Source organism: Chamaea fasciata, unplaced genomic scaffold (assembly GCF_029207755.1).
Source record: "Chamaea fasciata isolate MVZ Bird 193981 ecotype frontalis unplaced genomic scaffold, bChaFas1.0.hap1 SCAF_18, whole genome shotgun sequence".
NCBI classification, from domain to species: domain Eukaryota; kingdom Metazoa; phylum Chordata; class Aves; order Passeriformes; family Sylviidae; genus Chamaea; species Chamaea fasciata.
In genome coordinates, this window is record NW_027094103.1 from 3,642,896 (window position 1) to 3,670,740 (window position 27,845).

A 27,845-nucleotide genomic window follows, 5' to 3' on the forward strand; every position below is an offset into this window, starting at 1 on the left:
TTTAAGGAGGATGGGCAAAATAAAGAGCCAAACCAGTGAGAGAATCACAAAAGGTCAACAGGACTGGAGATGCAAAAAAGACCTTGGAACAGGAAAGGAGAGGGAGTGACGGTTTAGGGAAGAAGCCCAGGCAGGCCACAATGGGGATGGTCAGGAAAGCAGGGCTGTGTGTCTGGAATAGCACAGGAAGAAAAATGTGACAAATAGGGCAGACCTAGTGTTTCCATTTGGCTCCCTGAAGTCCTCTCCTCCTTGCTGTGACTCACACCAGCACCAGGAACGGCACAAACGTGGTTCACAGAATGCTCCTAAATGCCCCCAATCCAGCCGTGGGGCAGCTCTGCCTTTAGCATCTCCTGCCCTGCTCCCAAGCTCCTGGCAGCATTTCCCAACGCCAGCAAAGCCAAGACATCCCTTTGTCACAGCTGCAGTGCAGAGTAAGAGAAAGCCACTCCAGAGGCATCTCCTGCCAGGACACTCCACAAGTGCCGCCCCAGGCCGGCCCTGGCTGTTGGTGCCACTCACTTGGCGATGGCCTCGTCGCGGTCCCTGATGGCCTGCAGGAGCCGTTCGCTCGCCTCCTTGTCCTCGGCGGCGCCGCGCAGCCGGTCCCGCTCCTCCTTCAGCGTCGTCATCTCCACACTCAGCAGCGTCACCTGTGGGCAGAGGGAGGCTGTGAAGCCCAGGGCTGCTCAGGGAAATGCACCGCAAGCGTTGTGCGCGGGGAAAAAGCCACACGGGCCAACCTGCAGGTGAAGAGATACCCAGGTCGTAAAAAAGAGCTGTGTCTGCCGTGTGGGGCTGTTAGTGCTGGTGTCACCCACCATGAAATGTGCTGGCCGGCCCTGGGATGCTGACCCGAGCAAGATGTGCCACCAGGATGGCCTCAGTAACGGGCAAAAACAGCACAGAAAGCTGTGCAGGGCAGGACCCACCTGTGACTTCGCTGACACTATGGCATCGGCGCTAAAATGTTGCCCCTCTCCGAGCACTTTGTCTTGCAGTTTGCACACGTGCTCTGAGTCTGACGGTTATAATTCTGATCTTTACAGGGTTAAATTACTGCCAACATAATTTACAAGCAAATAATATTTTTTGAAGGGACCATTAAGTCTCCTGAAGTAATATGAAGCTGTAGACAAAGGATGTGAAAATTCTCTTTCATGCCATGGAAGGTGTTACTGGCACATCTTACAGTTTTAATTAGACTTTGAAATATGTCTGGAGTCTTAAATAGTCTGAGAAATGATCTATCGTTTTGGTCCTGTGCAGAGTGAGTTAATAGGGTGTGAAATCATGCAAGGATTGCATTAGCACAGCTTCATAATATTTCATACACATTTAATTTCTTTGTCTAGGGCACACACATGCTCCGTTACGCTACTCCACCACCTGGAAATCCTTCCAGCGTTTGACCCACCTCCTGCCTCTAAATGCAGCTTAGCAGTGCTTGAATCTTCAAAGAAATCTTTAAATAGAGGGCAGACAGTCAAAAAGGGCTCATCACATCCAGGGCGTGGGAGGATCTGCCGTTAGTGAGGCACGGCTGGGCCGGGGGGAGGAGGGTGTGAATGCACCCTGTCTGTGCAGAAACTCCCCACGGGACTGGGGAGCTGTGCTAGGGCTGCCAGGGAACCGGGGAGCTGTGCCAGGGCTGCCAGGGAATTGGGGCGCTGTGCCCTCCCTCAGCCCTACATGGGGAGCGCCTCAGAGCAATGATGAGACAGACAGCAGCGGTGATGGGGTGATGTGAAAGGTGCTGAGCACTTTTACAGAAATCCCAGGGGACAGAGGATGCAGAGACCCAAAACATGGTGTTTGGGGATAGGTTTGGAATTTTAATTGTTTCTGTCTGTGCTTCAGGTAAGAATGGGAGGAAACAAACAGGCAGGAAACAAACAGGCAGGAGGTGTGAAATAGCTTCTCAGTGTAGACAAAGAAGGGGGTGCCTCCTGTCTCCACCTGCTCACCGTGCTCTTTGGGAAGGAGCAGTGAATGTGTGTGATGCCACAAGATCCTAAAAACCATTTAGAAGAAGCTCCCCTTTGATTGTATCAATACCAATGCCAGAACGGAGAGATGAGGAGGCAGCAGAGCACTGCTTCCCCCAGGTGGACCAGATTTCCACATGCATCAATTTTCTGTAGCACTGAACAGAAGACGATGCTGCCTCTTCAATCGGAGGTGAGAATAATAATTAAACCTGGAGCAAGTGTGAGGCTGGATAACAGGCAAAAGCTGTGGGAGATGTGTACTTGCTGTGGGAGGCTGGAGTTCCTCTCTGAGAGTAATGGCTGCTGCTTTTGTAGCTATGCCCCATCTTTCTCCACATCACACAGAGGTGTGAGAAGGAAACAGAACTGCAGTCCTCCCTCTGCTTACTAAATATTCAGAGCTTTGATAGTTGGGGACCCCAAAAAGCAGACCCAGGGTTCCAGACTTGCAATACAGAGCTGGTCTTCTGGTCCTTCCTGGCTGGAGAGTTTGAGGAGATCAGACAAGCCTAAAATCTGTGAGTAAGTTTCTCAAGGTCTCTGTCAGCACTGCCAGGTTGCAGAGATCGAGCCCTTGTCTCCTCCTTTTCAGGTGTGTTTAAGGGCAAGAGGGGCTCGTGTGTGGTGCACAGGACTGCAGCAGCATGGCCAGGGCAGTGTCTGGGCTCGTGTCTCACTGGGGGCAGAAGTCTGGACCTTCAAAAGTGTCCCTTGTGGTGGCCACACTGCTGAGGGGAGCAGACCTAGGGGAAGGACGGGCTCCGGGGCTGCTCCCCTCCCACACTCTGCCCTGATCAGCTGCTGTGGAAGCAGGACATTTCCCACCCTTGCACATGTGCAGCCACCACTGCCAGGGTATTTAATGATTTTTCCTATTTATTCTCCGAAGGGTGATACAGCACTGCTGGGAAGACTGGCCAAGGACATTAAGCCCATTCCCTGCTCCTGTGCAGTTGCTGCTGCTTCTGCTGCAGCCCCAAGATCCCCCACAGAGACAAGGACTGCCAAGCACCTCTTTGGTGGCCTGTGTCCATTTCCTGCTCTTGGCACAGGGCCTCAGACACAGCTGATGTGTCTGTGCTGGGTGTGGATGCAGTGGGAGTCTGTGCTTTGGGCGTGCAGTTGGTGTTGGGGCTGGACCATTCCTTGCTGCTGAGGTTGCCTCAGCTGGTCCCTGGGGTGCTGCCTGGTGCACGCCTGGCCACAATTAGGATTCTCTGGGAGTGCTTTTCTGAGGGTTTGGTGATGCTGCTGTGGAAGAGGTCAAGCCCTGCTCCATGTACAGCAGAGCAGCACTGTTAAATCCATGGAAAGGGTGCACACACACCCCTCACAAGGCCTCAGTGCAGCAATCCAGGTCAGCCTGGATACCTTTGGGTTTCCAACACCCCATATCAAGCAGCTTTGTACTTTGAGGTCTTCTGCTGAGAATAATTTAAGTAACAGAGATGGGCTAAAAAGCTGATTGGGAGAAAAGCTTAAAGAAAGTTTGGCTGCTTGAGATGATGCCTTGGATGGGCCCCAGACAATTTGACAGAAACTTCCATCCTAAATGCTTAAATCCTCTGCATTAAGTTTAACAAATCTCCCTCAACCAACCATTTTGGCCTAAATCCTCCTGGGTTATTTATCATGTTGGTCTCTTTGATAGAAGGCATGTCTTGGAGGATGAACACTGCTGTTACAAGACCACATGTAAAGTGTGGGAGTTGCTAACCTGGCTGTGCAGTCGCTGCAGCTCCTCCAAACTCTGCCTCAGTTTCCCCCGTTCTCCCTCCATTAATTCCCTCAGGGCTCGTGAATCCTCACTTGTTCTCCTGATCTGCTCCTCTAAGGTGTCATCGTCGCTTCGCCGGGAACTCTGAGAGCGGGAGAGAAATCTCTTGCTCAGATGTCACTTTAAAAAAGGCAGTTGTATTAATTTGGTACCAGTTTTTTGTTCCCATCCATTTCCACAACCAAGGGCACTCAACCAAGGGTGTTCTTCCACACATGATGTGAAGAGCATGCAGACCTTGGCATAAACCAAATTTAGAGACCTACTGCCCATTTGGCAGCCCATGTGGCTACAGTCTCTGTTTGTGGACTCTCTACGTTTTATTTAACAAATGCAACTTCATCTCTATACTCAGCCTATTGAGTACTAAAATGAGGAGGGTGAGTACTCCCTCACAGCCCCCTGCAGGGGCTGCCCTGTTTTCCTCACCACAGCACCCCAAATAAGTCATAATGGCAATACAACCAGCTTATAGGGAATGGGAACAGGCCTGATTTCAGCCACAACAAAAGTGAGGTGTTTTGTTGTAATTCTGCACTTATGTGGATGCTGAGTGGTCCCTTTCTGCCACCCCCTCCTGCTCAGCAGCCTGGGGACCACATCCTACAGACATCATCTTGTGCCAGCAAAATCCTTCACCTGCCACAGATTTGAGTTTGGCAGCTCCTGCCAAGACATTTCTACCAATGACAATTCACAGAGACAGAACCTCCTGACACAGGGGTTATGATGATTTTGTGATACTATTGCTAATAAAGCAAGGTTAGGAAAATCCCAAATGAAATAACTGAACTGTGACGTGTAAGGCAATCTGCAATATCTCCATGCTGAAAGTCTATCTTACTGAAAATCTCAAAGTAAGCCTACTTTTATTAATTTTCCAGAATAACTCCTAGGCCTATGACAGTTGTATGAGCTTGTAACTTTAGGTGATGTGAGCACTGCAGGCTGAAACCCCACGTGCTTTGCTTTTGGCTGACCATTTGAGACACAAGGCTGTGCTTTGTGACTGCCCATCTCTGTGAGCCACAGAGGTTTTCTGGGAGATCAGGGCCTTCAGGATCCAGAAGCACCTGCAGCAAGCTCTGGACCAGGGGACGTGCACAAGCCAAGACCTCTCCGTGCCACCAACTTACCGTGGAGTCTGCCCCGTCCAGCACATTCTGTATCAGTCTCTTGAGCTCACTGAGAGCTGCCCGCAGGCTCCCGGCTGGGACGTCTTTGGCTGATGAGGTTTCCGAGGACTCGTCCATGGAGGAGTCAGTGGACACGGCTGAGTCGGCGCTGTCGTTGCCCCGCAGGTGGGAGCAGAGGTACCGCACCTGGCAGTACGCCTCCCACAGCTGCAGCCTCAGCTGGAACGAGAGAGCCTGGATTAGCCCGGGCTGTCAGGGCCACGGAGATCCTCCTTCCATGGGCAAGTGAAGCGTGTGATTGCCAGCCCTCACAAATATTTGCCATAGGAAATGGATGCAGAGGTTTACTTTCATATGGTCATATGGGTGTTGATGCCAGGCCCCAATCCCAATTTTCTGGCCTTTGGTTCAGCTCCAGATCAAATGCATTAAACTCCCTTTTGCTCTGGGACTGGTCACAGAGGCCCATGAGCTTTCCCAGAGGCTGGAGGGCAAATACCTGTTCTCGTTCTTGCTCCAGCTCCTCCGCCTCCATGCTCTGCTCTATCTCAGAGAGCAGGGATGTGCTGGTTGTGTTGAGGTTTTGGAGACTCTTCTCCTCACTGAGCTCCTCCACCTTGCCCTGCAGCTGCCGGTAGGACAGCCTCACCTCCTGGAGCTCCAGCTGGCTTTGGTGCAGCTTGGGAAGAAAGGCAAGGAATGAGAAAAATATTAATGGAGGCGTTATGGACTGGATCAATCTCTTGGTTTGTGAGGGAGCTGGGAGGGAGGAATGAGTGACACAAAACAGGGTTCCCAGCCAGGAGGAAAGTACTCTTGGCTGGTATTGCTGTTTATTGGAGCTTAATAATCTCCAAGTGTCATTAGACACTGTTTAGAATCCAGAATATCCAGAAAGATAAAAATAGCAGGTTAATCAGCACTAAAATGAGGAACATTGTGAAGAAGTTGGGACTCAAGTAAAGAAATTTGTTGAAAACAACACAGCAGGAAGTGAATCAAAAAAGAAAGTGCTATCTACATGTTTTTTAAAAATATACACAAATATATATTAAAAAAAGGAAAAAATACTCAGGGTTGTTTTGCAGACCTGAGGATCCAGTGCTTGGTAACCCACAGAAGTGAAATGGAAAAACCTTGCTCTGCCCTAAGCCCCAGAGATGCCAAGCTGGTTTTCTGGGGAGTGACATTTGGTGATTCATGGCTGTGAACACCAGGGAGATTGTTGGGAAACCACCTGAGCTCTGGGATCTAAGAGGCCAGTTCCAGAGAGTGCCCTCTGGAATAGAAGCATCTAGAGAAGCCCCTTTTAAAGCAAATTCTACCATTAAAAAATTAAATAAAATGAACTGCAATCAGAGTCCTCTGATTCTTTTTGCATTTACTTCATTTCCCCAGCACCCTGCCCCACTTCTTTGCTCAGATCTCCCTCCTAAGCTGCTCTATGCTGTCAAGATGCCTCGTTGATATTCTTGTTACCTGTCTTCATGGGGAACACCCAGGACCTTGCTTACTGCCATCCTCACATGAGCCATTTCATTCTCCCAGTTGTTCTGTTTCCCAGTTCATGGCCAATTTTACCCCAAATCGTGACTTTTACTGCATCTCCCCATCCCCTCCCTGTCTCACTGCTGCCTCCTCACCTGCAGGTCCTTGTCATGGCTTTGTCTCTCCAGGATGAGGACTCGGTCCTGCAGCTCCTCCACGGTTCCCTGGAGCAGGTCGTTCTCCTCCATCATGGCACTGAGGCGATGCTCCAGCTCCCTCTTCCTGTCCGTCAGCATTTTGATCTGCAGGGCAAAGAGAGGCCCTGTCAGACTTTGCAGGGACCAGAGAGGAGAGACACCACATTCCCAAGAGAGAAATGAAACAGCAAAAAGCAGAAGGATGTACACAGATGTTCTGTACCTGTATGAGAGAAACTACCTCTGTGTGTGGTTTAAAGCTTAGCAAAGCTCTGAAAGGAAACAACTCCTTCCACAGGCTGCAAGGGCAGCTCCAAAGGGGCTGGGTGTGTGCTGGCAGGTCAGGGACCAGGCAGAAATATTCAAAGGTATTAAGTGGGGACCAGCCCTGCCCACCCCTTGCACCTTAGCCTTTGAAAGACTGGGAAAAATTTGTTACTTTTCCTGGCTGGTCCTGATGGTGGCACTTTCTCCGGTGTGGGTGCTGGAGACCACAGGGTGAGCCAGCAGGATCCAGGGTGAGCCTGTGGGATCCTGCTCCCTGCAGGGCTGTGCCACAGCACTGCCCATAGCTGATCTTAATTGCTGTGTGTTCATCAGGTCCTCACCAGGGATTTTTCTGTCTTTTCACTTGTGAAGACTCCTTTCTGTGCCATGCTTATTTTTAGCCTCCCAGTGATCGGTTGCCTTTAAAATTGGTTCATTTCTTTTAATTGTCAAGGGCAGTGATTTCAGGCGAGGGACAGTGTGCCAAACAAACCCTCCATGACTCAGTTAGCTGGGAACAGTGCAAGGCATGAATCAGCACTAGCCAAGGTCACTTCTTGTTTAACCAAGAAGAAGGAGCTTTTTCCCACATTAGTACACCCAGGATCTCTGGGGTCTGCTATGCCAGCCATCCACCAGTCCAGTATAACCCCTAAACATTCCCTATGGCCTCCTTTCACTTCATGGAGCGTAGACCAATTCAGCAAATTCCCACTGTTTTCTTGGCCTTTTTGGACCTTGTCTCTGCTGCTTTCCAGGCTGCTGGAAAGATTTGGCTGCACAAAGGAATATCAGCCAAGTATGTGGACTTGCTATTTCTGCAGAGTAAAGGCTGCTGGAGGTATTGGAAAGCCGCTCTGAGGTGACTAATGGTTTCTGAGATGTCTCTGCCCACCACCATCATGATTTGCATGGGCTGGAGAAAGAAAACTAAGAGGTTTAATGGAGAGATTGTATCAAGGTTTCATATTTGGTGGGCAGACCAGTAACAAACATGCTGTAAATAACCATACAACAGAAAAAACGTCGCTCTGCCATGAGCCCTTGACCATGGGAAAGGCACAGGGGGAAAGGGTTTGGAAAGCAAGAGACAGGAAGGAGGTGAGGAGACAAGGAGCGGCATGCATGGTGACAGGCATGCATGGTAACAGCGATATACGTGCAGGCAAACCCTTTCCATGCCTCCATACTTACTTCAAGGACCTGCTGCTCCACACCAAGGGGAGGGGAAGAAAAGGCAAGGGACCAGCAAGGAGCAGGTAGGAGCAGGAGAAAAGAAATTGAGAGATTTTAGGAAAAGCTTTTCCAGACAGCTTTTAAATAAAAGAAGTCATCGGGTAGTAGAGCTGGACATCTTCGACCCATCTAGTTCCTGCCTATGTGATCCCCAGTGACCCTTTCAGGGAAGGGAAAAGGAAGGAAGTTGTATCATTCCTGCAAATGGACCTGAGTTAAAACAGGCAGGGGGTTCTTGCTTTCCCAAGTGCATGGCTCAGAGGCAGAAGAACATTGCTGCTTTCTTTGCAAGCATGAGGAACAGAGGGAAAAAAACCCTTGCAGGCCTTCCCACCATGCCTGCCACAGTTTAATCTGTACTGGGCAGCAGCCCTGCGGAAGCACAGCCATGGTTTGGCTCCCGAAAGAACCTTCTCATCCGTTCATTTTGCAGAAATGCTGTGGCTGAGGCAGCACTGAAAGATGCCCTGAGCCAGCCCAGCCAGAACACCATGGAGCAATCCTTGCTGGGACAGTCCTTTGCCCCAGTGCTGCCATCCCTCTGTTGGCTCCACCGGCTGACTGTGTTTGCTCAGCTCAGAGAGGGTCATTACACAAGCTCCAACAGCCCTGGCTGCATTCTGCAGGAGGGAGGCAGGTGACTCACCTCAGCCTGGAGGCTCTCCAGCCGCACGATGTGCTGGCTGCTGGAGGAATTCTTCTCCCGAAAGTCCTCCCGGAGGGTGTGGACCTGCAGGGAGAGCTGCCGCTCCACCTCCGACGCCTGCAAGGAGACACCAGCTCGAGTTACCTCACAGATGCAAAGCAGCTTTTCCTCTTGCCCAGGGACACCTGCCCAGATACAACTTCTGCACGAGCCGAGTTTCAGCAGAAACTCTGAATTCTGCACAGTTTGGATGAGTGAAAATCGCATCCTGAACAGGTATTGGGGAGAGCTGCCATTTAAACCACATTGATTTTTCCCTTGGGGCAGCCAAGGGGACACAGCCCATAATTTTTTTTTTCACTGTAAAAAACCATGATGATTCCTGTGTCCTAGAGGAAATTCACTTTGCCTTAAAAATTGTAGCCCGGCTGGGGTTGAGGAGAAGACCAGGAAACACTCCTGTTAGATTTACTCTCTTAACCTCTGAACATCTTTGGCACAGCTCTCATATAACAAGTACTCTTTGCCTCTGATTCCCAGCTCCTGTCAAGGCCAGATGGAGAAACATCCACTCCACACGACTGTCAGTGCAGGATCCCTGGGCTTGTCCCTCTTTCCCATTTTGAAGCAGGGATGCCCCACTTATGCAGGGTGGTTTGAGGACAGCAGAAAGGCCATTCCTACCTGCAGGATCCAGGCCCGAGGCAGCCCTTACAAACGACAGCTTAGCCATGTTAATTACTCTCCAGGAAGCTTTATGGCAGATTTTTACATGTGAACACACTTGTTTAGGCTTGTAAGACAACAAGGTTTTTATGACGAAACTCTAACGAGACAGCAAAATGGATGATTTTCTTTTTAATTAGCTTCCATCAGGTTCCACTACACTTAGGCACAGACCTCCAACTATGCCACATGGGCTGGAATTGAGTTGATTTCCCTCAAGAGGCGGCATTGCTGTCCTGCTTGGGGTGTGTCCAGTGGCAAAAGCCACAGTGCTTTAGACAGGGAGGCGAGAATGGGAGGGAGGGACTGGAGTCAGCAGCTGTGGGCAAGTTGGGGAATGCTTCTTTAGGCCTGGCAAACGTGGGTCCGGATTTCCTCTGGGTGCTCTGACAGTGCCCAAGGCAGAGCTTCACCAAAGGGTGCAATGACTCTGCTCTAGCAGCTTGTGACTGGAGCAATGAGCTCATAGACCCAGCCTGAGATGTCCATAAAGGCAACACTGCTCCCTTTTAAAAATGGTCCCTTATCTTGCACAGTCTGCAGCAAAATATTCCAAATCAGAAGCATGAAGTAAAAGGCTGTTCCAGCTCCATCAAGTGGAGGAAACTGGTGGCCTCATCACTGTTTTCTTGGAGGGGCAGCAGCAGACAGAAGTGTGGCCACCAAATCAGACTCTGACTACTGGCTTCTGAAAAGAGAAACGAGTTCCAATAGTAAGAAATAATCCTGTCTACCAATTATTTTTTAGTTCCCTTCTTATACTGTTTTTTCACTCTTCTTTAAAGCCCCAGATCACAACCCTTTGCATATTGTCTAATTTATTTAATAAAGCTTCCTTGCTTGGGCAGAATACACAAAATATAATGACAGCACAGCACTAAAGGAAGGGGCTGGTTATTTTTCTTCCCTTAAGCAACTATACGTTGCAAAGCATCCTGAGCAGCTATTAATTGGTGACACTAAAGAAGATGGATGGATTGTGCATTTTTTGAATGATTCACTTGCTTTTGTAATGATTGCTGAAACATCTCCATGCTGAAACACTGCAGGAGCTATCAAGGATGAAAAAGCACCAGATGAAAAGCACTGAAGGATTTTGCCTGCAAGATGCTGACCACACTCCCAAGGAGCACAAGTGGCACCAGAGGAGATGACACACCAGTATTTGATGGTTCACTGTGTAACATAATTTATGTGCTTGAAGAATTCTACGTACAGAGAGTATAAATGTACAATAGAGCAGTAAGGAAACAAGGCAGTATTAATGGCATTGTAAAAATCCCTGGTAAGAGAATATAGAGCTGCACTTGCTTGTTCTGCTCTCCATGCCCAGACTGGAGCAGGTGAAGGGATGAGCTGCAAGGATGATTCAGATTGTGGAAAGTCTGTTATACGAAAGGAGTCTAAAAAAAGGATGGTTTTATCTCATGCAGTGAATGCTGAGAGAGGACTCCCTATAAATACATCACGGATGAGCACACAGAAGGGAGAAGTGCTATTTAAGCAGAAGCACAATTTTGGCAGAAAAGAAAGATGTGAATAAACCGGATAAGAGTATATTAAGGCTGGCAATAGGAAGATTTCTACATTTCCGAGGACCTGCTGTAGGATTCCTCTTCCTGCACCATTACAGTAGTAGAAATGGTGGCAAAAAAAATTACCTTTGTAATGGAGCTGGGTCACTTTATCATGCAGCTTCTTTCAGAGGGCTGCCTGTGACAGAAGGGAAATGAATTGACCTCAAAGGTCCTCTCCAGTACCAGGCTGCTTGCAGGACTATAAGACTTGTATTCAACAGCATTAAATCATCATCTGGAATTTATCTCTGTGCTGCCCAGCTCACAGGCTCACACATCTTATTCCCACAGTTACAACCCACATGGAAGGGAAAAAGGACTCAGTTACTGTTAGTACTTAGAACCCTAAAGGCAGACAGGATGCCACAGTGTCACCTCAGTGAACACCATTTGCATCCTACCTCATGCAGTAAAGTAAAAATAACACTTATTTTAGCTTCAAACAGTGCAGAAAATACTCTCTGACCAGCTGTTTAGCAGAAGTAAACAGAAATGACTGTATTTTGTGTTTCCCTCCACAGGCTAACCAGGAACAGTCTTCATGCAGTTTTTCCAGACATGAAACAGTCTTCTGAGCTGAGCTCTGGTCATGGAATCTTCCTTTTCATGCTACATTTGTTTCAGAGGTTATTAATCCTGCTGCCAAACCCTTTCTAATTGATTATAACGCAGAGATTTTAACATCAGCTTGCATTAATTTATGAAAGCCACCTTGACAGTGTCCAGTATTTCTCAGGCTTTATGGTGTATGTTCAGTGTCTGCTTCAGTTCTCAGCACTGCTGTTGATGTGCACCTGTACATGTGTGTTTTAAACCATGAGCTCACCACTGATTACTTCTAACTAGCTCTTTTTACTTAGTGCCACCAGTGAAGAAGTAACCTTCCATCTACATTTTCTCTTTAATGCTTAGTATGACTTTTGCTGAATGGAAGTGAGTGTCTTCTGCCTCAGCCAGCCTGTAGGGCTTTCTCTTCTCCATCAGTATTTCCTACACATTAAAAGCTAAATCTTTTGTGGTTCTGTCAATCATTTAGCAATACACTGATTTTGCTAGAGACAAGTAATATTCTTTGCAGAAAGGCAGACATCTATTGCCCAACATCCCAGCTTTGCTCTGTAGTTAAAAATGAATTAATTTCCTCAGTATGGGCAAATTGGCCAACACAGCCACCAGGCAAAATCTGAAACATATCTGCAAAAGCATAGACATCAATTCACAATTAGATATATCCAATCAACTGTGAGATTTGTTTTCTGGTCTTCAGGCAAGGTTTCGATGAGATTTAGGCAGTGCAAGAAGACAGGAAGAGCAGCAGGACATTTTGGCTCCTGCTCTAATTAAGGGCTTTTCATCATTGCAAACTTGATTAAGTTTCTCTCGTGATTAATTCCCAAGTGCTAAAATACACAAAACAGTGTAGATTTTTGGCAGAAAGAGATGCTTGCCAGTTACAAGAACTCCATGAGGTTTAACATCTGGAATATATGAGCAATCAATGTAAAACATAAAACAAATATAAATAAATCGGACCACTGATGTTCCTGTGAAGGGGAGATCTTTGATAAGTTAGGGATGGACTGTGACAAATTAATGGCCTGTAGGTTAGTGTTATTCAAAGGAAACCTTCCTCTGGGGTAAGATTTGATACATAAAGCCAACTGTATACAAAACATCTAGCTATAAGTCATGTCAGAAAGAAAAAGAGAATGGAAAAAGTTTAATAGACTGTAGCTGGGTGAAGAAACCAATGTTTCCATATGATTTACTTCTGCAAACAAGATGATTAAGATTTAACAAAGGATAATGAAGGTTTTCTTGCCTAAAATAGCTAAGAAAGAGAAGTCCTAATTAGTGCTAAATTTGTAACACTCAGGAGAGCGTTACCCCTTTTATTAATTTGCAAATAGTTGAGTTCAAGGGACTTCCTGCTCCCACTGTGGTCCCATTAACACTTCAAACCACTAATTGCTGCCTCCCCTGGCTGCAGGTTCCTGGATTCCCAGCTCTTCTCTGGAAGAAAAACATATTTGGCTACTAAAACATAACCAGAGGAGGAAACATCAACAACAACAAATGGCTTTAGATTAATAATTTACAAAAAATTTGTTAATCTGGCTTCTGAGGGAAGTCCCAGAGGACTGGGATTGCTGTCTTGCCACTGCAGCCAGCACCCTGGTGCTGGAAGAAGCCCGGTTTTCTGGGTTACTTGATCCATGCCAATAAATTGGCTGTTTCCCAAACCTTGGCACATTGGCACCATAAGCCATCAGTATTTAGCACACCTGGAGGTTGTTAAGTTTGGGAATCTTTGAGAGATTTTTAGCAAAGCTTTTAATGCAGGTCAACTTCAAATTGTTATTTGAAGCATAAGCCTATGCAGGGAAGTTCTTACATAATAGAGGTGTTTGCATTCACCACCTCTTGAGGCATTCAGCTTTTATTTGCTGATTTACGTGCCCAGAGGGATTCCCTGTGGAATTCTCTGTGGGGAAGAGCAGTGGCACCCTGGTGGGCTGCCCAGACGCCCACCCAGCTGCTTTCACCCTGCCTCCTCAACAATGGGGGAGAAAATAAAATTTAAAAGCTCGTGGGTTGAGACAAAGACAGGGAGATTACACACTATTAGGGGAATTTGAAGTTAAAACAGTGACCAGTAAAGTAAAAAGCAAAGCTCACACTGGCCACTGCCTGGCACTGGATTAGCAATGGGGATTTTTGTGGTGAGGGAGAGAATGGAACTGTACTCAGGGTGAATATTGCCCACCCTGGTGGGGTTGTGATGGTGCTGCTTCCCTTGTGGCATAAGGACTTTTTGGGGCTGATGTCATCAGTGGAACTCTGAAGGTTCTGTAATGAATGAATATTTTAATGACCATTATGAAATGAGCCTTCTGCTGAGGCAAGGGGTGGAATTTATTTGCTGGGGGGGCTGAGAGACCCTCTGGGCTGGGGCTGGGGCTGGCCCAGGATGGACATGGTGAGTTCCACCCCAGCCCCTCTGCAGGGTAGGGCTGAGCCTGTCATTCACTGCTGCTGGAAAAATGCACTCAGGAAAGGACAAAACACCTGCCAGTGACAGCTGAGGTAAAAACTGTGTGAAACAGCCTCGTAGTTGAAGGAGGAGTAGGAGGAGATTTGGCTAGGCCTTCTCCAGAGACCTCTTCCCGCTTCTCCCCAGTGCAGCACAGGACATTAGAGCTGGGAATTGCTGCTGAGAGCCAGCACTGCCCCCAGCCCTGCCAAATGATGGGGAGGGGCTGAGTCCTCCTCCCCGCCTCATCCTTCACTCTGCTTCTGCCCAGCCATGGGGGTTTCAAGGCTGGAGAGCTTTCCCTTTGGCAGGAAACAGGCTGCCACAGACCAGCTCCACTGGGTGGGGGGCCCTACACTGGCAACAGGGCAGGGGGACAAAACTGGAAACAAAAGAAGGTTATTTTTGCACAAAATGGATCTGTCAAGAAAAAAGGAAATCAGAGATCTTGATCCAAAGGATTGCCAAAGCAAGGAGACTGAGTAATGGAGGAAAGGCACTATTATGACTGTTTTATATGCCTGATGCTGGGGATACATTAGTGATGGGAAAAGCCTCATGGCTGCAGCATTAAACCTGTTCTGAGAGGATTCTATGAGACAAAGGGCAGCAGTGGAAGCTTATGCTAAGCTCTGCACTACTTCCACAGTTCTGACATTTTGGAAATACAAGAATACGAGCTTTTATTGCCAGCATGAAAGTGACAAAAATTTGCTACAGATTTGTTCCCTTTCCTGTCTGTAGGACGAGTGGGAAATGCATAGTGTGTCTTTTGACCTCACTCCTATTTACCTGATTTTTACCATCAAAAACCCCAAGAATGTGTTTCCTCTCAAAAAGTCCTAGTTGTGCAGTGGGTAGCAATGGGTTAATGCAAATCAACTCTGATGCCTCACACCTGAGAGGCAGAGGCCCACCTGGCTGGAAAGAGAGCACGGAACACCTGGGCCTTTGTGTTTTGGGATGGGGTGGTCTGGCACCTGCTTCTTGAGGTGGAATTAAGAATGGAGATATTTCCTTTCTTGGTAGAAACATCTACAAGCCCTAGCTCTTCTCAGGCTGAAGCTGGATTTCCTATTTTTGGAAGGAAAAGTGTTTGCACTGTCTGACTCTGGTTGCTTCCTATATTTCTTGTGACTGGAGGACTGTAAGTGTGGCTAGAGATGGAGAAAAGCTACTGCTGCTTTTTTTTTATTTTCAAGTGTCCTTGAAAAGTCCTTTCAACAAAGACAGTGGACTTTTGCTGCATCACTAAGCAAAGTGTGAAAAAGTAGAAAGGGCTTTCCTGGCACGGTAGTTGTTCTTTTTTTTCCTTTCCTGTAAGGTTAGGTGATACATCATAACCAGTGTGCAAGGCAAACATATGAATGCTTTGGGAAAGAGCTTAGGGGGATGAATGCAAAATGGTGGTCTTCATCTTGTCTTATTAGTAAGTGCTCAGATAACTGTTTGATTGAGGCCAAAAACCATTAGCTTGGGCTAAATCAATTTACAGGATTAGGAACTGCTGTTCAGAACAGAAGCAAGGGCAGTTGGGTGCCGTATGGGGGGGTAACTTTACCTGTGTGTAACACCTCCAGGTGGGTTGTCTGAATGAAAGAAAGAGCTTCACAAGTGCCTGTGGGCTGGTTTAGGAGGTGCTTAAACACGAGCCTCCCTTTTTTTTTGGTGGTTTATTCTTGACCTAAACATTTGGCTCTTGTGGAGAGGAAAATAGAGTGTGTGGAGAAATGAGTCAGCCAGCTTCCTGTGGGAGGGACTGCAGGAGGCACGATGCTTTGAATGCTGCAATAAATTAGCACTGGAGATAATTCAGAGGACAAAGTGTGCCTGGAGGACACGCCATGCTAAGTAGCGCACGAAGTGGCTCTTGCTCTCAGAGTGCAAATCCTGCTTTGCAGAAGAAGTGTGGGAGAAGAGACAGCTCTGCACTGAGTCTGTTGTGGGGCTCTGCACAGAGAGCTGAACATGGGCTTGTTGGTAGCTGTTTGGCTCCTGGATGGTGAGAGGATTAGGGTAATAACATGTAACATCAGCAGGCTCGTCTGGTTCTGTGGGGATGCTGCACGTCACCTGTAGTGAAGCATTTGTTACCTATTTGCACATGGAAGCAGAGAGGCTGCAATAATCAAGTCTGGTGGAGCTGAGAGGAACCACCACGTTAATTCACTGCAGCACAGCCTGGCCCTTGTTGCAAGGCAGTCTGGGACCTTCAGGTTAAAAAGTTTGTCATTCCTCCTGTGCCTGAAGTTTTGTATTGGACTAGCAAAGGGAATGGTACACTTTGGAAGCTGGACTGTTCATGTTTTGCATCAATAAGCTCTGTGGTCTGTTCTAGATAACAGAACAGTCTGTTAATATTAGAAATAATGCATTTCTAATATTTAATTTCCACTAGTAAGTTTGGAGTTTTTTCCCTGAAAAAGGCATATTTTATCTTAATAGACCATTTTAGCCATTACCTTTGATGTGTGTTTTTAATCCAGACTTGCTGGAGCTCAGTCTGTCTTTGCTACATGAGCTAAAGGCTGAAAAATATTTCTTCCAGTAACTTTCTAGTGAGCCAGAAGTGTGGGTCAGATGAGAGGATAATGAAATGTAAAATGCCTGACCAGTGTGGAAATAACTGAACTGGAAACATGAATATTGAACCTGGTCATTAAAACCTTTTGAGAAACTAAGGTTACAATGGTGGAGATAAAGAAATGTAACATTTCCACTTGCTCTGAGAGGCTTTGCTGTCTTGCCATGGTAGCCTGAAGTCAGGACAGCCAATCTCCATTCTTGAATTTATTTTTTTATGAAATAATTTTAGTCTTAAGTCCTTAAACCTGGAGGTGTTCAAACTCAAATGGTTGTGCCTGGAAGAAAGAGACAATAATTAAGCTTCTTACAGTCTCTTGCTCTGGTTTTAAGCACTCACTCCCCTTTATTTCAAGGCAAATTAACTGAGTTCCATTGGGGATATCTAATATGTGATGGCAACCTAGCTGCTCTGTCTGCTTTTGAAATCTTGGTGTCTACACCCTGTTAAGCTCACAATATACTGCTTTAGGATTTATTAGTTGTAAATACAAGCTAAAAGTTTTCCAGTATGTGTAGACTTGATGCTCAAACCTGCAGGTACAAACACATTTGAGTGCGTGAAAATAATGGTGTCCACTCCCATATATGTGAAATGAATGACTGCCAAAAAAGACGGGACAAAATTCAAGGAGCTGGTTTAAAATACATTAAACTCTCCCAGGAAACCTTCAGACAGGAAGAGTGAAAACATTTTCTCAAATGTACGTTTAAATTTTATGGTAGATTGACCTGGAGATGTTTTATTAGCTTTTAAATCCCTGCAAAGTTTAATTTTAAATAACTTCCATCAGGCTTTTTCTTAAAAACGGTGCTCATGTGTGTTTGCTCATTTCCTATAAAACTTGACAAATTTATTGCAAAAGTGAGAGGAAGAAGAGCTAAGAAGTGGTTTTTGGAGCTTGGCTTGACTAAAGCAAGATGTGAAAGTGTTTTGTGCAGAAGGCTGATTTCTCATAGCCAACACAGTATAACTTGTGGCTGCTTTCTGTGGAAAAATAAGGAAACTCAAACCCTATGGTGAATATTGGCAGGATGAAAGCTACAGCTTCAAACTATTCCATAAAGTTTCCTTTTTACTAAATGTTTTAACCACAGACAGGTGCAATAGGGTCATAAATGGAAAGTGAATGCCATAAAAATGAGCAAGTCCATCACAAAGTTTTGGAAAAAACCCAAGCCATGACACTCCTATGGCAGCATGTCACATTCCAACACTTAAATAAAAAGGTACAAATCTATGTTCTTAAAGGATTGTTCTAGAACTGTTAAGTGACATTTTACTTGAAAATATTTCTTGGTCAGCTAGTATTTGATCTGTCCTTCTAAACACAAAAGAACTGTTCTGAATACCTGCAGACAAAATGTCTAAAGAGATACCATTTAACTTAGCAGTGCTTCTTCCTCTACTTTGGCAGCCTCCAGCTATATCTGAATTGTTCTCCCTCTTGGCAGCATGAAAGGATCTGTTTAGAGCATAAGGTCTTCGGAGCAGACTTTGAGCACAAGGCAGACCTTGCTCTTGGTGATTGCTGACAAAAGATAATTACACTGTGTTAGTAATAACATCTGAGCACTTTGATCTGCTGAAGCCGAATCTATACTTAGTGCATTAACATGGATAATAAGTACAGGAATTCTGTCTCCTTTTAACCCAGCTTTGCTCTGTTTCCACCCAGGTTGAGCCTGTGGACACAGGTGCAGCACATGCTGGAACACAGCATGTTTACCTTCTGTGCAGTGCACAGATGTAAACACTGAGGGGATTAAGTCTTTAGCTCTCAGATCCTCAGGGCAGGGCTTGGCCTTCAAAGCAATCTCACCTCCCCAGCTGTACGTAGGGACAAAAATGCAATAGTAATTTCTAGTGCGAGCCTAAATTCACAGCAGGTGGATTCAAAGCTGAAGATAAATTTTTCAAACAACACCTGTAACCCAGCTTTTGGGAAGCTCCTGAGTACCTCTGCAAGTGGCCAGATCTTATGCATGTGCCAGCCTGGCAGGTGAGGTGCTCCTGGAGAGACTGCACGGCTGTAGCTGTGGCCAGTGTCTGGAGGAAAGGAGGGTCTGAAAATACGGATCTCTCCTTGTGGCTTTGTCCTCCTACAATCTTGCTTTTAAAAAGCTCTTGCATGAATTTTACTTAAATAACAGCTTTTGGCAAACTTACTGGCATTTTGGTACTTTAAGTCCTACAAAAAGCTGTGCTTGGAAAATAAAAAATAAAGCAAGTAGATGTGGAGAGGAAACGTAGCTGAAAAATGAGGTGGGTGCAGCACATGCTGTGGGATGGCATATAAAATGTACTATGCTCTGCCAAATCATACACATGCAGGGAAATCATTATCAGGGACTGGAAAGAGCCCCTCTCTATGAGTTTCAGGCTTTAGTGTATCTGAATATCACTAAAGGTAAAGTATGGATGGTCCTGTATGGGGGAAGATGTCTCAGTCACAAACCCTTCATGTATTCAGCGATTTTTCTGATGGAAAAGAAGTGCAGTGCTATCAGAGGAAGAAAAACTTGCTGTAGCAACATACCAGCAGCTCTGTGAGAGTAACTGCCTGGGAGAGAATCCACTGAAAATGTTATAAAAGCTGTGCTTGGCTGTGGGCAGCCAGTTTGGCACAAACATGTTAGGCTCAGGCTTGTACCCGTAGCCAAGGTTTTGCAAATCCAGGTCAGGTGTCATTCAACTGGAAGCCCTTTCCCCCACTGTCTAAGATGCTGCTTAGAGGGATAAGAGCCACTCAAGCTGTGTTTTTTTTGGCATGGAGGCTGTTGCTTTCTGACAGCTGACTCCATGCAGACACAGCCAGCTCTCAGCAAGCCTGGGCTGAGCTGGAGCAGGTGCCAGGCAGGTCTAGGACTGACCCACAGGCCTGGTGTGGGGCTGCCTGCAAACCAGCACCTGTAAGCACTGCTCAAGGTCTTAGACTGGGAAACACTGCACAGACAGCATTAGCAGCCTATCCTGCGTTTGATGTTGAGAAAAAAAATCTCTTTTCTCTGTGAAGGTTCCACAGGCCTTGACTGGGAAAAAGTATACTTCCCTCCTTCACCAAAGCTCCCTGTTCACCCTCAGTGATTTGTCTCGGAGGGGCAGAGTTTGTAAAAACCTACAGGGAAAATATTGTTGCTTTTGGCTCCAGTGATTTTAAGCAGAAGTCAGTAGCAATGGCATGTACCCTCTGCACGTGCCTTTTGGCCCTACCTAGGGCCAAAGAAGGGAACAGGAGACCAGCTGTAAAGTGCAACAAGAAAGACACAACAAAAGTGGTGTGGCAGTGGCTGTTCTTCAGCTTCAAAGACTCCCTGACCAACTACTGTTGGGAATGAGCTTCATTTTCAAAGCCCTGTTTGAGCATGCTCACACTTTACCTGTGGCAACCTTTGTTGCTTTCCAGGTATGTTCATTTATCACTTTGTCTTCAGCAGAGAGGGCTGCCTTGCCTGAGTGTGTGTGGATTCTCCTGCACTTGATCGTGGGCTGATCTATTCCATTTCTTCTGCTACTACAGTAGGATTTTAAACTGGGATCTTCCCTAGCTTTGCTGCACATAAATGATTAACTTTCTCTTCCTCTTGCTGCCTGAAATCAAGAGTAATGTGACCAGTGACAGAAGAGACTGTGGTATTCAGCTCTCAGCAGTTTTTATTACTCCTGCTGCTGTAGCTGAATTTCTCTATGTGCACAAGCCAGTGGTAGCAGCACTAAATCTCCCGAGCGCCTGCTGTGTGCTGGAGTGTCTAAAATGGTGCTGCTTAGAGCTTCTGCCAGTACATCGACATGTGAGTGAGTTAGGAGGGCTTTTATCCTATCTGTGCTAAAAATCACCTGCCTTAAGCCACTGATCTCTATTTCCCCTCCTTGCAAGTCTTGCATGTGGTGAGGTGTGTGCTGGAGCTGGCAGATGGCTGGGGTGCAAACAGGTCCGCACAAGCATGCAAAAAAATCAGCTTGCATCACTGCTAACCAGCTTGTGCCAGGACTTGGGTATTCTTCTGCCTGTCACTGCCCTGCCCACACTGGCTTCCCCATCACCCCTTGGCTTGGCTGTTTGGTGACCTACCTCCTGGAATGTTTTTTCCCCTCCTCTCTCAGCTCTCTACAGTTGATTAGTCCAAGAGATATCAGCCATGGCACATTGTTGAATTCATTTTTAGACATAATACTGTGCCAGAGATTTGTTTGCTTAATTACAGAAATACTGTTATTTCTGCTGTAGCATGTCCGGATTTGGTTTTGTTCCTGAGGCTGGTGCTGATTTCAGCATCCTTTCCTTGGCTCGGCTTAAAGATATTTTTTGTTGTTCTGTTGAATATCCCCAGTTTGGAAAGTTACAAAGAACTTTTATCTTTTAACTTTTAGCTTTTATCACAGGTAGGCTTTTATCACTCAGATCTTCAACTCTTAACACTTGTATGTAATGCAGAGCTGCTCAGCTCCATGCACTGGCACTCTCTGCATCTCCTATGTGGAGACAGCTCTCATGTCAGTGCCACACATGGCAAAAGCTGGCTTTGGGTGCCCAGGATTCCACATGAGACAACCAACTTCTTCCTCAGCAGACCCATCATGTGGAGTAGAGACCAGCTTTATGCAAGAGGAGCATGTGTTGAAGGTCCTTGACTTGATGCTTTGGTCATGTGTGCCTGAGCAGTGGGGCACGAGGGTGCAACCCAGAGCTGCTTGCTCAGAGGCAGAAAGTCAGTACAACTCATGTCAGACTGTGTGTACGCACCAAGTGATGACCTGAACCCTGGATAATTTTCAGAAATTAATAGGTTAAAGTGTAGCATAATTTTGTTAAGCTCTTGCAGGGATTTGGAATTTCCCAGTGTGAGCCCACTGACAACAAGGGACAAAGGAGATAAAGATATTAGAGCCAAGTTTTCAGCACAAGCCTTCTCTCAAGTACTGATTCGAAATACAGCTTTACATGTCAAGCTGTGAAACACCAAGTATATCACGTTTCAAACTTATTTATTTGGAGGACAAGACAAATACTACTAGTTAAAAATCTCTCTCTTGGTTTTCACCCTTACTCAGGTTTGCTGAAAGGGTCTAGGATTTAATATTGTTGATGGTAACAATTAAACATTACCAGGAAGGGAGTGCTTTGGCCAGGTCCCTTCACAGAGTCAGAATTTACACGAGGGTTAAAAGGCTCATTGGGGCTAATCCCTGCTAGCATTATACATCATCTGACAGTTGCCAAGGAGACAAGGATAATCTGAGTGAAACAAGATATGTGAGAAGGGTATTTATGGACATTTGCCTAACGATGCTGGTGGAATGCACCAAGAAGTGATTATTTGAGTGCCTTTGAAGTACTACCTCTTCTGTGATGAATATGGAGGACTGGTACACATGCAAAAAATGTCCCTGTGAAATTAAAGCAGCAACAGCTTGGCCTTGTTTTTTTCCTTTTATCCTGGGGTGGCCTCATCCAGTGCTATGGGTGATGCCTTAAGATTTCAGCCTTTATATTTTTCAAATCCTGTACTGCATTAGTGCATAATTCCAAACTCCATACAAGGTGTTAACTACTGTCTTCACATCTTGGTCAGACAAAACAATTCCTTTAGATGTAAAACTCAAGGACACCCTACAGCCTCAGGCACCAAAAAGTATAAACAAAAGTGAATTGGAGGGAAGCAAACTGGGGGAATATGACTTTATTACCTGAAGCTGTAATTGGAGCATTAACCCCTGATATGCAAATGGACCGAACTTATTTCTGTCTGAAAAACTCATGACCACTGTCCATCTTGGGTGTAGCCTCTGGGTGGCTTCTGACTGCCCAAGGTGTATCTATTGAAGGCCCTTAATAAATACGTACTCTTATTTTCTTAATCTTGTCCAGCCTCTGTTCTAGGGAGCCACTTCAAGGCATCATGGGGAGGGGCAGACAAGGCTTTTGCAGCGCTGTGAGTTCCCTGTCCAGCCACCTGCACTCTGTGGCATGAGCAGAGCATCCACAAGGATAAACAGTGTGAAGAAGCCATTTCAGTCTGACAGAAGCTTAATGAAAACTGTCTACTTCACCTCCTTGAAATACTCACAGGTGCCTCATGCAAAGGTCTTGGACGCCAAGTGGTGTGGGGGGGGGGGAAGAGTGGAGGTGGTGGTGTAGAGGTGCTCACAGGCACGGAGGTGTGTGTGCTTTGTCAATGGCTTTACAGACAACCAGCTCATTCCTTCACCCTGCAGGTGAGCCCAGCTGCACCACAGACACCTGGCTCTGGGTGCTTGTATCACGTTCACTGAGCTGTGGGCAGGGTTAGCACCACAGCCCACTTGGTATGTGGGTCTAGACAGGCATTTTGGTCAATTATGCCACTTTCCCTGACCTGGGGTGGCTTATAGCTCTGCTTAGGGAGATTAAAAGAAACCAGAGAGTTAATATCTTCATTTGAACAAGTTCATGCTTGGAAAGGCTTCTGCACTGTTGGTTTCACACAGCAAAATATTTTCTTGGCAGGGTGTTCCCTGGCTATGAGAAGGGTCAGAGATTGTTGGAGGAGGCCTGTGTCTGGGACCGGGAGCACTAAAGTTGTGTGATCTAGAGCAGCCCCACACTGGGCAAACCTTCCTTTCCTGTGCCGAGGTAAGGCAGTGATGTGCAATGAGGGAGAAAGCTGCCTGTCTCCTCCCCTCTCCCCCAGTCTGACCTTCTTACTCTCTGATACTGTCTCTTGATGGAGGATTAAGAAGGATGGGAAGACAGAAGGAATTTCCTAAGTTTTGAATGCCTGATGCAAATAACTCCTTTGAAAAGAGTGAGATGCTGAGAGCCAGCCTGCAGCTGATGGGCTGTGTCTCGTGATGCCAGAGTTAATCTGGGTAAGCAGAGATTAACTGAGCTGCTGGATTGGATAATGCCTGAACTGGTTTATTGCAGTTTCTGCTGATAAAGCAGCCCAAGCCTAGGAGACCCCTCCTTGTCTGCAGCTCTGCAGGGTGAGGGCCTGTGCCCATGGCAGCAGTGCCTCAGGCACAGGAAGGCCCCAGAAGAGGTGGCATTAATGAAATCATCAATTTCATAAGCATTTGCCTGGAGCCCTTAAAGCTTTAAATATTTATGAGTGAGATGTCTCTAAGAGTCTGGTCCCTCATGCTAAGGTGGAGAGGGAAATAAAGGCTAAGTAGCACAACATTTAGGGAGAATTTGTGCACAAATGTGCACAAAGTGAAGTACAACATGCAGTAAAGCCTAGAGAAATAAATCTCTCTGGAATAGAGGCAAACCTACAGGAATAATTTGAGTTGGCAAATCCCTGTGCAACTTCATAGCCGATCAATAGATGTTATTTAGACAAATATCACACTTACATTCTACCAACGATCTCTTTTGAACAAACATGGTCATTCCAGGCTTTCTCATTTGGCTTCTAAACATAAATCTGTTGAAAAGTATGACTCCCACAAAATCTGAGTCTATTCAACCATTTTGAATAATGCCCTGTTTACATTTGTTTTCACCCTTTCATTACTTTATGTCTACACAAAATTAAAATGCAAGTCAGTTCCAAAGCCTTTGAGATCAGTCGCTCCTTGTGAGTATTCCCTCAGGCTTCTCTGCCTCATTCTTTAGTATTCATAAATAGCAAGAAGACACGACCTGATGTTAGTCAAACTCTTGCCTGCATAAAAGGGAAACCTCAGAAGGTCTCTTTCAGACCTAACTTAGCCTAGTTCTTCTCATATCAGTGCAAGAATTGGCCAGTCCTCTCTGACTGATGTCTACTTGGCCACTTCCCAAAAGTTTCCCATGATGGAGACCTGGTAGAGTCTTTGGGCCATCTCCTCTACTCAGCCAAACTTCGAGTTGTTTTTTTTTTTTTTTTTTAATATCAGTCTAATTCTTATCCTGTAATTTATACACACTGCTGTTTATGTAAGGGGCATGAAGAATAAAGCTTATACTCGGTCATGGAATATTGTCTGAGCACTAGATTTACCCTGTCACGCTGTCAGTGTGGGACACGGAGCACTACATTCCTATTCCACACCTTAAAAACAAACAAAAAGCCCCCCCCCACACACACCCAATTCATTCTCATTCTATAAGATCAGGAGAAAAGCCCAAACTCTTGTGTACTCTGCCTGAGTGGAGAGGAGATTTTTTTGTTCACTAGGGTCTTGTTTATTGGTTTACACTGACAATTACTGCCTAGTCTGTCAGTGCCTCAGTTTCCTGGTGTTCCAATAAAATCTATGCCAATTACTTGCTCACCAAGTAGAGAAACAATGGAGAACTCTTTAGGTACTTCTCCAAAGGGGCCCTTCTCTTGAAATTTGTGGGTGTTTTTGTCCTGAAACACCTGCAAAAGCAATTGGGACTATGGATCTTTTCTATAAATACAGACCTTTCCCTCCAGCAAGCCTTAGGGTTTGTACCTGACTAATGCTCCTGGTGTGAGTGACAAATCTGCTGGTCTACCCCTGAATTGTAGAAGACTTCCATTTTCCTGGATCTGAGCCTGTAGACAGCCAAGTACAATGGTGCTTTGTTCAACAAGTAACCAGAAACAGCTCAGGCTAAAGAGCTGCCAAATGGAACAGCTTTCTAAGAGCACCCCTGTCACTACAACACTGTGCCAAGTCTGGGAGTGGATTCAGGAACAGACTTTAAAGGATGTAGAGAGCAAAGCAATCACAAGGTTAAATTTCGTTATCTTGGTGCACTGAAGTGCAAAGGGCAAATCCAATGAGCTGGATGTTTTAGTTACCCAAACATCTGCAGGTCTTGTAACTGCTCTGTGAAAGCTCTGCATCTATGACACATCTGCATTACTGTACTAATCTTGGTACTGTCATAACCCAGCTGAAACTATCCAGGCAGTCCTTCCTTTTAAAAATGTTCTTTCCACGCTTTAACATTAGAACCTTCCAGGGAAGAATAGTTAGGAGAGAGCAAGAACAGTTAATGGACTTGTTCCCAACACTTCTGACCTCAGCAGTCCCCCCTCAAACACTGACAGGGATCCCATCCATGATGGAAATCTGTTGCAGGTCTTGGTATCTCCAAAAGATATCCTCTGCAGAAGGATAACTACTGAGATTGTGAGGCCAGCCTGTATGTCCTCCAAATTAACTGCTCTCTCGGGCTGCATATGAGCAGCTTTTTACTCCAGTTGCTCTGACATGCAGATCCCTTGACTTAGGTCCTCATCTGTCAGTTGTTTCCTGTTGTACCCTTGCCTCTGGATACGGTGGTGTCCCTATCTGAGGTGGCATTTCCTATCCCCTGTGGTGGTGCTGCCAAGCACGAGCCAGCTCTGTATTGCATTGTGGCCACCAGAAATCAACAAGTGTGTCTTGCTGATCCTGTATCTCTGCTCAAAATAAACTGGGTTCTGCTAAATGCCATTCTAAACAAAACGTTGGTTAAGCTCTAGGCTGTTTTGCAAGAGGCCTCTAATTTCATGGGTAATCAGAGCACCCAATACAGCTGGCAAAATCCCTTCAGTGTAGAAGAGACTTCCCTCTTGAGGTATTGTCTACTAATTTGCATTTAGAAAAAGCAAGCCTGCTTGAAAAAAGAAGGAATTTAAAGACTTTCATTATAAGGTGTGCAAACTTTATAGCCTAGAATGGGTCTTTAAAGATCAAATGCTTTTAATTGCTTTTTTCTCATGTAGCTATTTGCAAAGTTTTCAATCATGTTTGTCTCTGGTTCTAGCTAGTAATGCAGTGGCTGGATACAAACACCTTCTGTGTCCTACTTTCTAGAATCTCCTGGAGGAAGTGTTTACAGCAAGTGTGAATAAGCAGAAATATTTCGAAAAATTTTCTTCTGCCCACGTGCTCCTACCTCTGAGCTACTGCATAATAAAACAATTCCAATAAACAACATGGACGTAAACAGAATAGCCACTTGAAATTTTTAGTGCAGTGCAAGAGGGGAGGAAAGGACTCATTCAGAATTTTATCTTCTTACTCCAGGACAAGTTCAGCTTCAGTTTTATGTTGGATTCTGGCTTTCAGATGTTCACAGATTAGTGGTGCTGCTGATGTGTCAAGACAGAATCCTTGCATGAACTTTTCAAATCCCTTCTAGGACCACTTGTGGGAGAAGAAAGCTGGGCTCTGAGCTGGGCTCAGCTGAAGTGCAGGAAGAACAGTGTATGCCTGACTACCAGGGGCTCTACACTTATGTGTATTTGTCCAAGGGAGTGCTCTGGACGCTCATTCCTGCAGATGTGCTGCCCAGTGAAAGGGATTGGTGGTGGGACGGGGAGTGTGGCTCTGTGATGTCTCCCGGGGCAGCCTCTGCTGCTCCATCCAGGCACCACGAGCCTCTCAGGGTGGGAGATGAGCCGTGCACAGCCTGGAGCCTCAGTGGCTCGGGCAGACAATCATTTCCCTGGTGCCATGTCCTGAGCTGGACTCCCGGGAGATGCTCTGTGCCAAGCCCTGGTGGGGTCACCCTGCGTGGCCTCACTGATCTGTTCACAAGGGGCTTTTTTCACCCCAGATATAAAATGTTTACCTGTGCCCCAGCAGGCTCGGGAGCTCATTGTGGATGCTACAGACAACAGGCTGCCTGGGGCCGGTACAGCTCCAGCACGATTCTGGGGGTGAAACTGCCGTGAGCAGAGGAGGAAAGGTGGGAAGGGGCCTGCGGGGGATGCAGGAGCGACGCGGGAACACGTCCTGGCAGCGAGCCGAGCCCACGGGGGTGGCAGACGGGCCGCGGCCACCGCCCGCCCGTCTCGGACGTCACAAGTGCGTCTCCCTGCGTGTCCCTGACTGGCGTGGCATTACAAGCAGAGAAATCACACCCGGTTGCCACAGCAACATCACCAGCTGGGACACGCTGTGCTGTCATCCAGCAACCAGCGAGGGGTCCCCGGGGATGGAGGGGATGCTCCGCTGCCCCAGAGGAGGATGAGGGTCCCACCCAGCCCCTGGGACCCAGGCATGCCCGGCAAAAAATCTTTTTGCTCAGGAGCAGCGATTTGTGTAGTTCCACTGCCTTAAGTCACATTTTTTTTTTCCCTAACGTTAGTAGTAGTTTAATCCTTTTCCTGGGAAGGGCTTTGATATTAATTAGCCCCTGTTTTATTCCATTTCACAGAAGCATGAAATGTTAAGGGATTGGAATGGACCTCACCGATCACCTAGTCCCAACTCCCCCTGCCACAGGCAGGGAATCCTCCCACTAGACGAGC

At 46.4% G+C, this 27,845-nt stretch overlaps 1 protein-coding gene across 1 annotated transcript in view; it reads right to left on the minus strand.

The window, feature by feature from the left end:
* The window catches only part of BICDL1 (BICD family like cargo adaptor 1), a 50,007-nt gene that overhangs the window by 9,757 nt on the left and 12,405 nt on the right, over positions 1–27,845 (minus strand). The window contains exons 3-8 of the mRNA XM_066199469.1: positions 8,742–8,858; positions 6,551–6,697; positions 5,407–5,586; positions 4,908–5,126; positions 3,712–3,855; positions 526–656 (exon numbers count right to left, since the gene is read on the minus strand). Coding sequence (XP_066055566.1) covers positions 526–656; positions 3,712–3,855; positions 4,908–5,126; positions 5,407–5,586; positions 6,551–6,697; positions 8,742–8,858 — 938 coding nt within the window. The remainder of the gene's footprint in view (positions 1–525; positions 657–3,711; positions 3,856–4,907; positions 5,127–5,406; positions 5,587–6,550; positions 6,698–8,741; positions 8,859–27,845) is intronic.